Genomic DNA, 15,021 nt, shown 5'->3' with positions numbered 1-15,021 from the left:
CAGCAGAATCTGGCAGGCCATCAGAGGTACTGATCACAAGCACCTGCTGCACATGGGCCACAGATTCTTTGCAATTATAAATGATAAAATCCCTGGGCCTTATACTATCACCTGCTGCTATCATGTCCCGTGCCCAAATGCTGAGTGTGTGGAGCTCACACCTCCCAACAGGATTGTAACAGAAGCAGTGGTTGCCATCCCACCTTGTACAAGGAAACCATGGCCCAAATCAAGTAAAACATCAGCAAAGTGCCTCTGTTCCTGCTCAAGAAAGAACAGAAATCCAACTGAAGGACACAGAGTTCCAGCTCCTAACAGCAGGCATTAGCGATCCCTCAGTTTTCTGCCTTCCACTCCAGTTTACATCTCCAAGGACAGAGAAAGAAAATTCTTGGGTGAAAGCTTTCAGTTCCTGAACTGGAGATGGGAGGTACTTAACTCTGCTCTAAATAATAAGATTTCCATTGCCTCAGGATAATCAGTTCGGATTTAATGTAAGTACAGAAAAAGACTAAAAGCTTAGAGAAGATGTAAATACATTTTCTTTCGGGAATCAAAGCCAGAAAAAAAAAATCTCTTCCATTTAAATTCTCTGTATTTCTACTTGTCTATCTTGGTAAAAGGTGTAAATTGGAAGGGGTTTTCTACTGTAAAGCCTTCTTTACCATAATACATGTAGTAGCATTAAAATAATTTTAGAGAAACAAAATAGCTGTTCTAGAAAGAATTAGAATTTCAGTAGTTTTTTTCTGGATTTATAATCAGGTATTATATCTCCCCCACCTTTTGATAAACGCTATCCATTACTTCAGATTTAGTTATACTTCTGCTTATCTGTGGGCATTAAGCCTGCAAGCATGCATGGAACCCTGTGGTGACTGAAGGAACAAACCATACCACAAACAGTGGTATACTATAAAATAAATATACATTTACTTTAAATCGTTAATTAGGTGAAAACTCAATCAAGGCTGGTAATGCCCCTATTTTACAAAATCTTTTCTAGAAACTTTCATTTAGGTTGTATCTTTACTACTGTATTTGCAAACATCTCAAAGAAAACCTTAAACCAAAAACAAAAAAAACCAAGAAAGAATGAGGCAGAAATTATATCTGACACATCTGACAATCAGAAGGAACAAAAACTGGAGAAAAAAAACCTCTGTATTTCATGAGGGACACCTTTTATACTTCTGCTTATCTGTGGGCATTAAGCCTGCAAGCATGCATGGAACCCTGTGGTGACTGAAGGAACAAACCATACCACAAACAGTGGTATACTATAAAATAAATATACATTTACTTTAAATCGTTAATTAGGTGAAAACTCAATCAAGGCTGGTAACGCCCCTATTTTACAAAATCTTTTCTAGAAACTTTCATTTAGGTTGTATCTTTACTACTGTATTTGCAAACATCTCAAAGAAAACCTTAAACCAAAAACAAAAAAAACCAAGAAAGAATGAGGCAGAAATTATATCTGACACATCTGACAATCAGAAGGAACAAAAACTGGAATAAAAAACCACTGTATTTCATGAGGGACACCTCGTTTTCCAAAATGAATTGTATCCCAGGGGCTTCTTTTGCTTAGATGTACATAATTTTAGATACTGTATCTGAATATTGCCAGTCAATATCAAAGCAAAGATGAAAGGCAATGTCTGAGAAAAATAAATATCTGACTTCAGTCAGTAAGGTGGACTTACCACCAATGCAAGGAGGTGTAATTCTTTACAAATTGCATGTATTTATGCAAGCATAGAGTTAGATTTGTACACTGTAACTCAAGAACACTGTCAAAACTCTTGAATGAAAACTTTTGTGTCAAAATGTACTAAAGTGATAAAATTTTGAATAAAAATACATACATCGGAAAAATATCTGCTATGAAAGGGTTAAACAGTATCTTTGCTTCTGCTGCAGTATACTCTTTTTCTAGCACAATTCAATTTATGTCAGTGATCCCAGATGACCCAAACCAACATTTTCTTGCTTACAGCTAAAAGATTAAATAAAATCCAAAACATTAACTGAATATAAAATGCTGTACTATTTTTATCTTCAATTTGAAGAAAGTCTGAATATTTGAAAGGCTAACTGCCTGAGATTGGTTTTACTGAAGTACTACTTGAAAACAAATTAACACTATTTCTTAAATATTCTACCCATCTCTATACTTATCCTCAAGAGAAACTAAATGAGGCAAAGTATCCTAATGAGCCCTTTGCACATTTCTGGGACCTGAAAATATCATGCCATGTTGATATAACTTGAACATTAAAGGGAAAAAAAAACCCAAAAAAACCCCACCAAACCAAAACAACAATAACATTAAAAAACTCTAATAAAAAAAAGTAGCACAATTCAATTTATGTCAGTGATCCCAGATGACCCAAACCAACATTTTCTTGCTTACAGCTAAAAGATTAAATAAAATCCAAAACATTAACTGAATATAAAATGCTGTACTATTTTTATCTTCAATTTGAAGAAAGTCTGAATATTTGAAAGGCTAACTGCCTGAGATTGGTTTTACTGAAGTACTACTTGAAAACAAATTAACACTATTTCTTAAATATTCTACCCATCTCTATACTTGTCCTCAAGAGAAACTAAATGAGGCAAAGTATCCTAATGAGCCCTTTGCACATTTCTGGGACCTGAAAATATCATGCCATGTTGATATAACTTGAACATTAAAGGGAAAAAAAAACCCAAAAAAAACCCACCAAACCAAAACAACAATAACATAGAAAAACTCTAATAAAAAAAAAGGCAAAACCATGCGGTATGACACAGAAAACAAAAACCAAAATGAACATAACTTAAACCTGTGAATAATAGATGAACTGTTCATTGACATTTCCAATAAAACTTGAGGTTTTTAAGTTTTCGTACTTCCAATCTATTAATGGTTTGGGATCAAGCTGTCAAATAGATGCTGTAATCCCATCCAAAAGGCCAAATATATACAGGCAATACCTGTATGTAATGGCAAAATGAACAGAAACACAAAATCAATTCCCCAAGTGCCTTCCTGTAAGACAAGGAAAGCAGTATTTACCTTTCCTTGAAAAATAGTTTGATCCTATCTGCTAAGTGTCACTCCATGTCACCACTTTTCTTGGTCCTCTTCTGAGCACCCCACCACCAGGCCCACAGACCTTTCTGCCTGCCTCTGAGCAGCTCATAAGACACAACATCTTTCTGACAAAACTGGAATTCTCTTACTATAACATATAGGAACAGCAGCTATACACTATCAGGAAGAGAGTTACAAATTTCCTAGTATGATATATTTGAACTCCAGAAGTGGCAAACTAAAGAATGTTTGTTGGTTGTCATGAGGGCTAAAGGAGTTTGAATTACATTTGGGAACCTGCTCTATCTGGCCAATGAACAGAAGACACTAATTTTTCTCTTTTTTAATTCTAGCTTTCTGGCATCTTAGCACCTCATTCTTTTTCAAACCAGCTATAGCCATTACCAAAAAAAAACAGAAGACACTAATTTTTCTCTTTTTTAATTCTAGCTTTCTGGCATCTTAGCACCTCATTCTTTTTCAAACCAGCTATAGCCGTTATAAAAAAAAAACAACGTGAATTTTCAATTTCAGTCCAGCACTCAGAAGATGCAGCTGCAGAACCAGAATGGAATGAAGAATGATTAAAATTGGTGGTATGCATTTCCACATTTATTCCAAATTTCACTCATCTGTGTTGCTTCTTCCTACTTATTCTGTTGTATCGCTGTCAGCTGAAGAAGCTGAACTAAAAAGCAGAGCAGTGCAGAAACCTGGAGCAGAGACAGCAAACCAGAATCATTTGATACAATGCCCACTCCAGAAGTTTAATGCACTCTGTATATAGCTGGCAGCAGCATTTCAGATGTGAAGGAGTAAGTTGCCTAAAATACTATCAGAACTTTCTTGTTTGCCTGTACACCAGCACAATAAAGTGTCCACACTGCATTACAGGAGGGAGGTTGCACATCTGCCATTGCAATAGGAAGCTGTTCAGTGACACTATTCACCACTAGACTGCACTTCCATGATTACAACAGAACCAGTCTGTATTTCTGTGGCCTTAAACTTAAAAAACTTTGATGTCTTTATGCTAATGCATCCCAACACTTATCCTAGTTAAAGATGACATCATATTCGCTGAAGAGACCCAGCATAAAATTTCTGACCAAGCTTTATTCCTTGCCCCTGGTAGATAACCACCTCTATGACTGTAGCATCAGTATTGGGTCATTTCAGGAGCTACTATTCTGTGTGTAATTACCTCATACTGCTGTCTAAAAAGTATTACACAGGTACATAAAACATTTCAGTAAGGTTATTGCCATCAGATCTTGGAAGAAAGAGATAGAAGAGAATCTCACCTTTGAGCATCAACAGAAAAATGTCCTGATCAAAAGATCTCTACAGATATTGGCAGGCTTTGAACCAAGCTGCTTTCTCAGTTCAAGTTGCCTGAATATTACATATTTTCTGCATTACACAGATTTGCATCTAATTATACAGAAAGGCCAGATTAAATTTAATACCTCCATTGCATTTATACAGACTAAACCTCTATGCTCCAAGTGAAAATCAAAGTATTTTACATATTTAAATGAACAACACCAGACAAGATGACCTTTAAAATCACCATTATAAGAAACACAATTACAAGTGACTCAAGACATATGGCAAACTTAATTATGCTTAAACATACTGGCTTCCAATCTTTTCAATCATGACAAAAACTGTCTAAAATTAAAATGTATTTGAGATTTTAGTTACAGGAGATGCCTAGCAGAATTTACTCTTTATGTTACTAAATTCTTTTGACAGTGTTTATCTAAAAAATGCAATTCTGTAACACAAAAAAGCCTTTAACTACTTATAGTTAAATATTACTTAACAAAGATGATGAGGATGATTTTGTGGAAGCACGACATGGAATGAAAATCATCAGTCTGAATTTTATCCTCAAAGCTTGGTAACAACTTGATACACAGTTACTACTACTACAGAATTCTAACAAAATATGTATATGTGTATACTTTAATTGTAAAATCCCAGGTGCTTTAAAATGAGCCAAGAAAATGAGACCAATGCTCACAATCAGTGAAACACAAATAAGCCCAGAGTAAGCATAAGAATGCAAGTCCATGCAGATCAGGAACACCAATTTTTCAAATGAAACAGCAGAGAGAATATTAATGAGCAGAGAGGGCAACTAATGCTGTATTTGCCCAAGACAACACAAAAAGAGCTCTGCAAGGCTGAGCTTCTTGGAGGTTTTGTTCTTGCTGTTGTTTTATCCTTTTGGTTTTCTATGTGGACTTCCTATGTGACTTTTCCATGCTGCCCAACAGAAGGCTGCCAAGTGCTACTCTGGAGCATCAACTGAGCATCAGCTCAGAGTAAAGGATGCTACCAGCTGCACTGCCAGACCATCCCTGCATCACCATCAAGGGTTTTACACCTCCTGTGAAAGCTAAACAGAGGGACTACTGGCTAAATTCTGCAGGATCACTGTCTGAGTAGAGATGGCCACAGACATAAGCAATAAGCCATTCAATTGCACCACTCACTTTAATGACAACAAGCATTTCATAAAGGTGTGACAAGCAGAACTTAACGACCTCGTCCAGATTAGAAGTAGAGACAAAAAGAGACTCAGAGCAGCTTCTTCTTCCTCATGGAAACCCATCTGTCACACACTATGTGGGTTTTCCTTTAATGATTTATTTAAACAGAAGCAATCAAAAGGTTCAGCTCTTCAGTTTAGAATCAGATAATTGCTCACATAGATGATAAACTATAGAAACAATATGGAAAGCCTATTTGGTGAAGAAAAGCTAGCACTGAGGAAGTACATTAAAACCACCACCTGAAAAATCAGTCAACAAAACATGGAATCATTCTGGTTATGTCATAGGCACATGGGTTTATGCCAAACTTAGTTGGTTTTTTTTGCAACAATTTAAAATGGTGTAAAATTATTAATAATCATTAGACATCTTCAAATATTATTGCAAAGACCAGTTACAGAGAAAAACAGAGAAGCATTCATATTACAGCTATCATTAAAAACAAATATTTAAACAAAACCAGGTTGGTTTCCCAGTGCAAAGTACACTGCATGTGTTTGTATTGTAAGACTTTCTGTGTTGCATCTATCAGAATAAAAATGTCTTTGAAATAGAATAAAACTGCTTTGTACCAAATGGTCATTAACACTGTGATAAATCACATTCTATACAATTGTATATGAAGCACAGAACCTTCTTTTCATAAATATTTCAGTATACAATAGCTAGTATTACATAAAGCAGCACCACGAGTGGTTCTTGCTGTCCACACCATATTTTTAGACTAATTAATTGCATCCTTCACAACAGTCAAATGTTCAGCTTTTGGAACAATGAAATAGCAGAATTTTTATTATTCTTTGACGTACACTCTCAACACATTTATTCCTAATTAGAATTCTAAAGCCAAAACATTGGGGTTTATTTTATTTTTAAAAAAGCAGATTTTAAAAAAATTAACTCCAATAGGTTTTTCTTCTCTTAAAAGGACAAAACACTGCAAGATATTCTGTTCAATACACACACTCAAGCATGCAGAGTGTGTGTATTGAACAAAAGAAAGTAAAACTGAGTGTGATAGAAATTTCCAGCTTCCCAAGAAACCCCCCCTGCTACATCTAGTTTGTTGTTTAATAAATGTATCTGTTCAATTCCAGAAAGCTTTACTGTATAAGCGGACTGCTATTTAGGACTTACACTAGCAATTTCTAAGACAATAAAAGTCATGGATGGAAACAAGAGTTGAGCAGAGAGTATGAAATATCAGCCTTCTAACAGTAGTTTGGGCTTTGGTGTTTTTTAAAAGGGTTAAAAAGCTATTTGCATGTGCATGAAAGCCTTTATTTTATATTTCCTCTAGAAATTAATGCAGTATAGAAATTCCACTTACCATGACTTGGCAAGCACAACCTAGCAATTAGCTCGGGAAGCACGGTGTCCCCTAGCTGTGTGTGTACACACATTACTTACAGGAGGTGCTTTCCCAAAAGTGTAATAGGGGCAGAAAAAGGCTGAGAGCAGCCAGAACTCAGCAGACGAGACAGGAAAACTTGCCCATCAGAAATGGTGATGAGGAAACCACAACAAGAGGGTAAATTTCATTTTCAGCCCTGGTTTACAAATGCCAATCAACCCAAGCTGAAATTTATAAGCACAATCCAACAGTTTGGCAGGCAGGCAAGTAATTAAGCTTCACTTGTCTGGAACACAAGTTTGGTTGTTTTGGGCTGTAAAAGCAGTTCTCTTCTTTGCCATAACAGAACCTTTTGACTTTATAAGACAGGTCTGCTCAGTGATCAAGCACAAGGACCTTCAGCGATTTTCCCAGAACCGTCACATCTTCAGCTGTGGTCCAAAAGAATACAAAGCTCACACAGAATCAACAGCACCACATGGTTTCACATGTTTATTGTAAGAGATTGATTCAATCAGGATTGATGCTAGACCATCAGCTAGGAAACTGTTTCACCACCTTTTCAGGTAAAATTACATGACCTCTAAGTCTCTGGATTTCCTACCTGTAAAATGGCAATAAAAGTTGATCGCTTCTATAGCAGTGTGTTGATGGCCTCAGAAGAAAGTCAGTGTCTAAAGGACAAGTTAGTCTATTCATCCTAAAATGCTAATACGTAGCGTTACTTGTCAATGCTTCTATTATCCAACATGAAAAGAATATTTTTTAGCATCTCTAAAAATACGAAAGGATTTTTTGTCAAATTTCCTTCATAGAGAGCACTGACAGCTCTTAGTGCTGTAAGCCAAGCCTGATTTTTGCACTACATCTGCAATATCTTTTATACTTGGGCAGCTGGCACAGAGTGAGAAAATTCATTAACATGCTAATGATGTGTCCTATTTAAAATTCCAGCTCTGATTATTGTGTGATTAAGTCTCTTCCCTTGACGTCTGCTTCCTTATATCTGCATTACTGTGAGAAATCAACAGTTATTAATGAAATAAAAAATGGGTGACCAATTTATACACAAGATAAAGACAAACATACACACATTTTAGCATTTTTTTTGTCTAATATTTTCTACACAAAAGAGTATTATGTTCAGTAAAAAAAAAATAATCTAAGTTTTCAAGAAGCTCACAGGCACAAAACAACAATTCAAGTGCCAGATGACACAGAAATAGACATGTATAGGACCTAACCCTAACCTAGTGCACGGGTTGGGCAGGAACACGGAAGAAAAGGCAGAACTACCTTTCTCTGCAGCAACACAGATTTTATTGGCATAAATAAAAGACCAGGCCTAAGGGTGTGATGTAAGTCAGGTCAGCTACCCTAACTCAAATCACACCTTTCACAGTGCAGACAAAGCCAACACAATTATCTCCAGTTTTTTCAAACAGCAAAACCAAACAGCAACAAAATTGCATTCCAATTCTTTATGCTTTACTCTCTAATCATACAAGTGCTGTGCAAAATAACACTGTTCCATAAAGGTAGCCTCTTTTCCTCAAGACACCATCTGCATACTGTTTTCCAGAGAGTATCTGGAAGCTTACATTCAATTAAATGTGTTGGTATCAAACTCATGCCAGTGTTCTCAAATATTTTCATTCTTCAAAGGAGAAAATAGGGTTGATCACATGTAAAGGAGGCAGGGAGGACAAAAAGGGAAGATGTCAGGTTTCAATTCATGTATCTCTGACTAGCATCTGCTTGACAGTATTTTAACACAACGATAAATTTATCCTTATGCCTACAGAATTGCAGTAAATTAAAAGAAAATCTACAGAGTACTTGGAATACTTTTGAAGTATTCAAAATATTTTGAATCTACCCAGTATTTTGAAATTTATTGTCGCAAATTGTGGTGTGGTGCACCAGTTTAGTTGTTCTCTTGCACTGGGTGATTGGGAATTTGCACAAAATAGTTTTATATTGCACTGTATAGCTTATGTTATATTATGTGGTTTGTTACCCCATTTCCCCATCACAAGGTCTTTCCCTCACCTGTCCTGGTATCACTTGGTGGTCTCTCCCCTGGGTTACCCCTCCTCTAGCCACTCCTCGCTGGTATCTCAATGGCTGTGGACCTCTCCCTCTGTCCCCATCCCGGGGGGTATAAAAGCTCCCTGCTGCCAGGGAACGCTCTCTTTCTCCCATGGGTTTGTGTGCCTGATGTGTGTCTTGGAATAAAGGACAACGTTTCCCACGTGGAGGAGAGTGTTTCTCTAATCTTGTACCTTTGTCTATGAAGTATCACGTGGGCAAGGGTCTATAGCTAGCCGGAGTGGACCCCAACAGCCCAGGAAACACAATTCTTCATTGTGGGACACTAGAGGTCAGGTAAAGAAGGTATCTCCTTTCAGGTGTATAAATGCAAAAGGGAAGAAAAGAATCTATGAACTTATAACATTTCTTTTGCTTCAGCAAGCATCTTGCACAGACTTGATTTAAAACCCTGCTAAACTGAAACACAAATGAGAATGTACATGTATATTATAGGAAGTTTATTGTCCTAAAATAAAAGAGAAAAAAAATGGGCTGATTAGAAGGTCAGAATCTTTTCAACTCTCTTGAAAATCCAAGGAAAGAAGATGCATTGCCTGATGTGCATTTCTGGGTTTGTATCACAATGCACTAAATTTGAGGAACCATTTTTTTTAATTTTATCTATATTCTAGAAAAGCAAGTCCTTATCTAGAAGTGTGTGTATATATATATTATTCTTTGAATTTTTAAAACATTGTCTTAGATGTATCCAGCTGCCTACAAATCTTTTTGTTTCTAAGATAGCTCTGCTTATCCACTTGCCTATGAAGAAAATTCATATGCTTCTAAAACAAAGGCACCTTCCTGTCTCCACCCAACCTACTGCTCGTAAGATCCTGAAAAAGGAAAGCCATTTCAAAATCCTAAAGCTTTAAAGTAGCTCTCAGGATTGTATTTAGTTCAGAGATAATTACAGCAACTGTACATTTGTAGACAATCAAATATCACTGAGCCTTTTCATTTAAGCAAGCAGCAAGGCCATTTTATCTGCTTCAACTTCAGGCATGAGTACAGCAGGCAAGAGAGTAAGTCAAGTCTAGGAAGGACTTTGCTGTTTGATAATTTGTCAGTAGCTTTCCCATTAATTGCAGACAGCCTCCCCAGTTCCACAATGACACTACAACCCAAGCACACTGCTCATAGTTGTGTGAGAGCAGCACTTGGCAAGTTGTTTAAACTCCCCCTCAAACACAAATTTACTATGAAAACTCTTGCTTTCAGAATCAGGAATCTCTTGCACCTTATACATTCAGACCCACCACCAAATGTGTTATATATATGTATGCACTAAACATTTGGTTTTTTATACTAAAAATGTTCCTATTGTCACAATCAGACACATCCACTGCTTCTGTATAAGGACTACATGTTCCTCTGTATGGGAACACAAGCACAGCACCATCAAATCTGTAATAAAAACAGGCTTAGAAAACAAAGGTTTTGAGAACTGGGCTAAGACAGCTTTCAAAAAGAGGTGTATTGCTGGGGCACCCCTTGTTCCTCACGGCCTACCCCAATGCCAGGGGGAGGATGAGAGGATATTTAACATACTGCTTCTCTAGGTCATTGCCAGACTTTCCTCAGAGCAACCAGTATGCTTTGTGAAATGCAGAATGATTCATCAAACCCAGCACATCTCCAGGAGATCAGGTCTGAGCAAAAAGCTGTAACAATCTGTAAACTACTCACCAAAGGCAGTCTCTCCTTGTTCAAGTTCTTGTTTCAGTCTGGTGTAATCATCTTTAATTCTCTCTAATTTTCGTGTATTTCTGGCACTCAGAACCAACAGTTCATTGAGAAGTCCTTCCAGTCCCTCTTTCTCAGATGTTAATGATCTTATTTCTTCTGCAAGATCCTTTGCAGTGCCAAAATTACTTCCTGCATGTTTTGTGGGGTCAGGGGAAGAAAGAGGAAAAAGACAATGAGGCAGACACTTGCAACATCAGTAGCTTACACAGCAATCCTGGGAAATTAGGCAATTATACTCAAAGGGGGAAAAAAGAAAAACTGTTTTGCAAGCATCCATATCATTAATATTACAAGAATTATAATTGTAGCTGATTTAACCTTACACACACAGAAATGGTAGTCTCTTTAATTATTGGTACAATTTAGATTTTTTTCAGGAAACCTGTTCCAAAGGGTTTGCACTTCAAATAATGTCACAATGTAATTCAATGATCGTTGCAGTGTGATCTATCAGACCATTTTCTTTTTTTGCAGGACCCCTCAATGCACAGTACATTTGAAATAAAGGCTGTCCACCTGCTGGACCCTGAAGTCTTCCCTCCCTGAACAAAGCAGCCCTGTGCTGGTTTTCATTACAAGCACCAGAAGGTTGTTTATGAATGACACATTGCATTTCTTAAACAGCCTGCACCTCAAGCAAAGACCATGGGGAGATGTTCTTCTCAGATAACACATTCAGAAGTCACAACCCTCCACTTCGGGCTCTCCCTGAAGCATGAAACGTCACAGACAGGCAGCACCAGCTCACACTGTTATGGATTTTTTTTTAATGTCTGCTTCCTTTGGACAGGGATGCAGAGTAAAAAGTTCAACTCCCAGGTGGTTTAGAGGGCAGCCTAGTAAAATTTATCCACTTAACTGTTCTGAAAACCACTTCTATAAGCAGCTGGAGAGGAATGTTTCCTTACTTTGCAAAGAAGTCTTTTGTAATAAATAGAAAAGGACAGTGAGATATTCAGCCATTAAATGACTTTAAATAGCAGTACAGTAACAATGCTACCTTTACATAACTGTACTAGAATCATTTTAATGATTGGGATACTTGGCTGGGGGGGAAAAAACCAAACCAAAATATACACACAAAAAAGCCAAACCCCACCACCACACTTCAATCTAAAGAATTCTTGATAAAAATAATTTCCATATAGAATTGCCCAATAAAAGCAAGGAGATCTCTAGCAAAAAGGCTTAAGCTGTGATATTCTCTTAAATTAGCCAAAAAAAATGGTGATATTATCTAATAAGTAAAGGTATTTAGTAAGTAAAGGCACTTAGAAGATTTAGCCTTGAAGCAAATATAAAACAAATCCAGTCACACAAATATCTCATCAGCTTCTGAGGTATATGTAATGACTTTAGACTCCAGAAATCACTTTATAATACCACCAGCATTATTCAGATGTAAAGGTTTCTTTTTGTTTTTGTTTGCACAATATGATACACTGTTGCTTAGACACAACAGATCAATTGAAAAGTTTATTTTCAAATATTAACATACAATCCAAACAATCAAATCCACATCAGAATATCCTGAATTATGGCATTACATCTTTTTGACCTGGACTCAAAGTGTTGGTCACAAAGCCTTAAAAGGAAACAGTTTGGCTGCTGTTCAGTTTCCTTAAGGCAAGGAAGCAAGAACAGGATGCAAGTGTTCTCACTGGTCAGAAGATGGCAAACCACCACCAGCAGCTGCCAGGAGAGGTTCCATTCTTCCAGAACACCAGAGAGAACAGGAGCACTTCCACCAAACACCTACAGCCACTGTCCTGGAGCAAAGGCACTGTTGCAAACTCAAGTGGCTCCACAAGGGCAGGTGTGTCAAAGGGAGCCTTGCACTTACCAAAATTTTGGAAAATACTTCATCAAATAAGTCAGGTTTGAAGACTGAACATTGCTAAGCATGGTAGTCTTGCTTTGCATTTGGTTTTTTGGTGGTTTCTTTAGTCCCAAGGCTATGATAGTTTCATTAAACCTCTTCCTCATTTAAAGGTGACATTTTCTTGTTTCTTTTTAGCAGGCCAAAAGTCCTTCATTTCTAATTCCCAGTTAAAACCCTATTTGCCACTTCTGTCTTGCAATTACAATTAAATAACTATAAACATGCTTTACAAATTGTAGGATCATATGGCTTATCAGAGCTTTACTGGGAAACAACAGCACAAATGTTATTACCCATGTTTCCAAATGGACAAAACAAAGCAGCAAAATAAGCAAGACAAAATCACTGAAAAAATGGTAAATATTCAGATGCTTCTAAGGTAACAAGACTTGAGTTCACCTTTATTCACCTGAACTCATCCCAAGCATCAAAGCACAGGAGCCTTAATAAAACATGAAGGTGAGCAATCTTCATTAGAATCTGGAGCCTGCTGTTACATTTCAGAGGACAGCAAGGAAAAAGGTATGATATTACATATGCAAGCTTTATATATACTGAATGGATCTGAATTCCCAGAGGAGAAGTTTATATCGAAACTGAGGCTATAAGGAAATGGCACCAGATACAAACCCAAAAGCAAAAGACACCCTACCCACTGCAGCTTCCCATGACAACAAAAATGTCTCTAAGTCTGCAGTGAAAATTCAGAAGAGCATATAAAAACTCAGGCATCACAAGAACCATTATCAGTGAGCTCTGACCTTAGTCTCAAGTAACCAAAGTAACTGCTTTCTACATGCCATAAGGTTGATTTAAAAATTAATATATAATTCATAGCTGCTAGCACTGAAAAACATGCCCTCCTGGGCTGGTTTTTTGTTGTGGTTTGGTTTTTTTGTTGTCGAGATGTCACATTGGGTGCCATACAAACCTTCTGAAGACATATGTCAAGATATTTTATTCTGCTAATGCTCTCAAAATATTAAAAATCCTCTTTTTGATTATTTAATAATTAGTTTGCCTAAGTGAACACAGTAACTGTTACTCTGTTAACCACTGGGAGCTATGTTTTACACAGCCATACCAGTGAGAGGCTTCTGGTTGGCTGATGTTAGTTAAGTCAGTCTAACCCTTCCCAGGAAACTCAAAAACTATGCAGCCAATAGGACTGCTTGCTCAGAAAATACATGCAGAGAAAACAAAGCTAAGGAATTAACAGTATTAAGACCAAAGCTGAGATTCTGGTCTAAACCAGGACACAGGACAGAGATTCTGTGAAGGTGACTGAAGAGCAAGATGCCACTTTTCCCATCTTTCTTTCTGTTTCATAGTGATGCTTCCTACAGATGTGCAATTTTAGCCACTGCATCCATGTCCATATAAACACACTGGGTGAAAACTGGGGCAGGAAACTTGCAGTACCCAGAGCTCTGAACAGATACTGTGCTTGCAGTGCACTATCATAAGGAACTGAGTATGTACACTTCACTTTGAGGCACCATTATCTCAAAAGACAGCAACAAAAAAAGTTAAATCTTCCTCTTTAATCTTGCCCTCTGGGGGTCTCTCCTCCCATGCATCCTTCATCCTCTACAGAAAGTGACATCAGGTAAGCTCCAGCAGCTTGATGTGAATGCCAAAAATACCAGCCAAATCGAACACAACAACCCACACAGGAAAAATAGTAATTTTTTTTTTAAATCTCCAGGCCGAATGTAGCTATAGAATTGCTTTTACTTAGTGTAAACATTAGTATGTTTCCCTTATTTCCTCTATTCTTAAAATTTTACTTGTATGGTTACAGCTAAATAGTACTCTGTACATCAAATATATTTTCTATAGATTTAGCCACAAACTCATGCCCATTATAACACCTCATTGTGAGATTTTACTGTATTGGGCAGATTGTTGCCCATTTAGAAGTCTTGAAGTAAAATATTACCATTTTGATACCCTTTGCCAGCAACAAACTGATTAAAAATACAGCTTGAAATCTATGTGATTTTAACAAAAAAACAAAAAATATGTTATTGATTAAACTTTATTAAATATTTCCCCCTTCAAAATATAAGACAATGTTAAAAGTCCACAGATTTTATACTCACACTTTTTCTCAAATTTATGGCAGAAGTTATATACATTCATAGTCACCATTATTTATACTTGAAGCAGAGAGAGAAATCTAAGTCCCACTGAAAATATATGCATTGTAGAACAAACAAAGGAGTAATTTTTTTCATTAATAATAAAGCATATCTATTTGACACTAGCCTAAATGTAACAAGGAATAGAC

The 15,021-nt window shown here is 36.9% G+C and overlaps 1 protein-coding gene across 4 annotated transcripts in view; it reads right to left on the bottom strand.

Moving 5' to 3' along the window:
• Positions 1–15,021, bottom strand: part of DISC1 (DISC1 scaffold protein) — a 187,191-nt gene that overhangs the window by 86,097 nt on the left and 86,073 nt on the right. For all 4 annotated transcript variants that reach the window (XM_039707572.1, XM_039707571.1, XM_039707570.1 and 1 more), the window contains one exon: positions 10,787–10,975. In XM_039707572.1, coding sequence (XP_039563506.1) covers positions 10,787–10,975 — 189 coding nt within the window. The remainder of the gene's footprint in view (positions 1–10,786; positions 10,976–15,021) is intronic.

Source organism: Passer montanus, unplaced genomic scaffold (assembly GCF_014805655.1).
Source record: "Passer montanus isolate IOZ18808 unplaced genomic scaffold, ASM1480565v1 scaffold2, whole genome shotgun sequence".
NCBI lineage: Eukaryota > Metazoa > Chordata > Aves > Passeriformes > Passeridae > Passer > Passer montanus.
The sequence above is the reverse complement of the archived record's forward strand: the minus strand, read 5'-3'. Positions and strand labels throughout refer to the sequence as shown.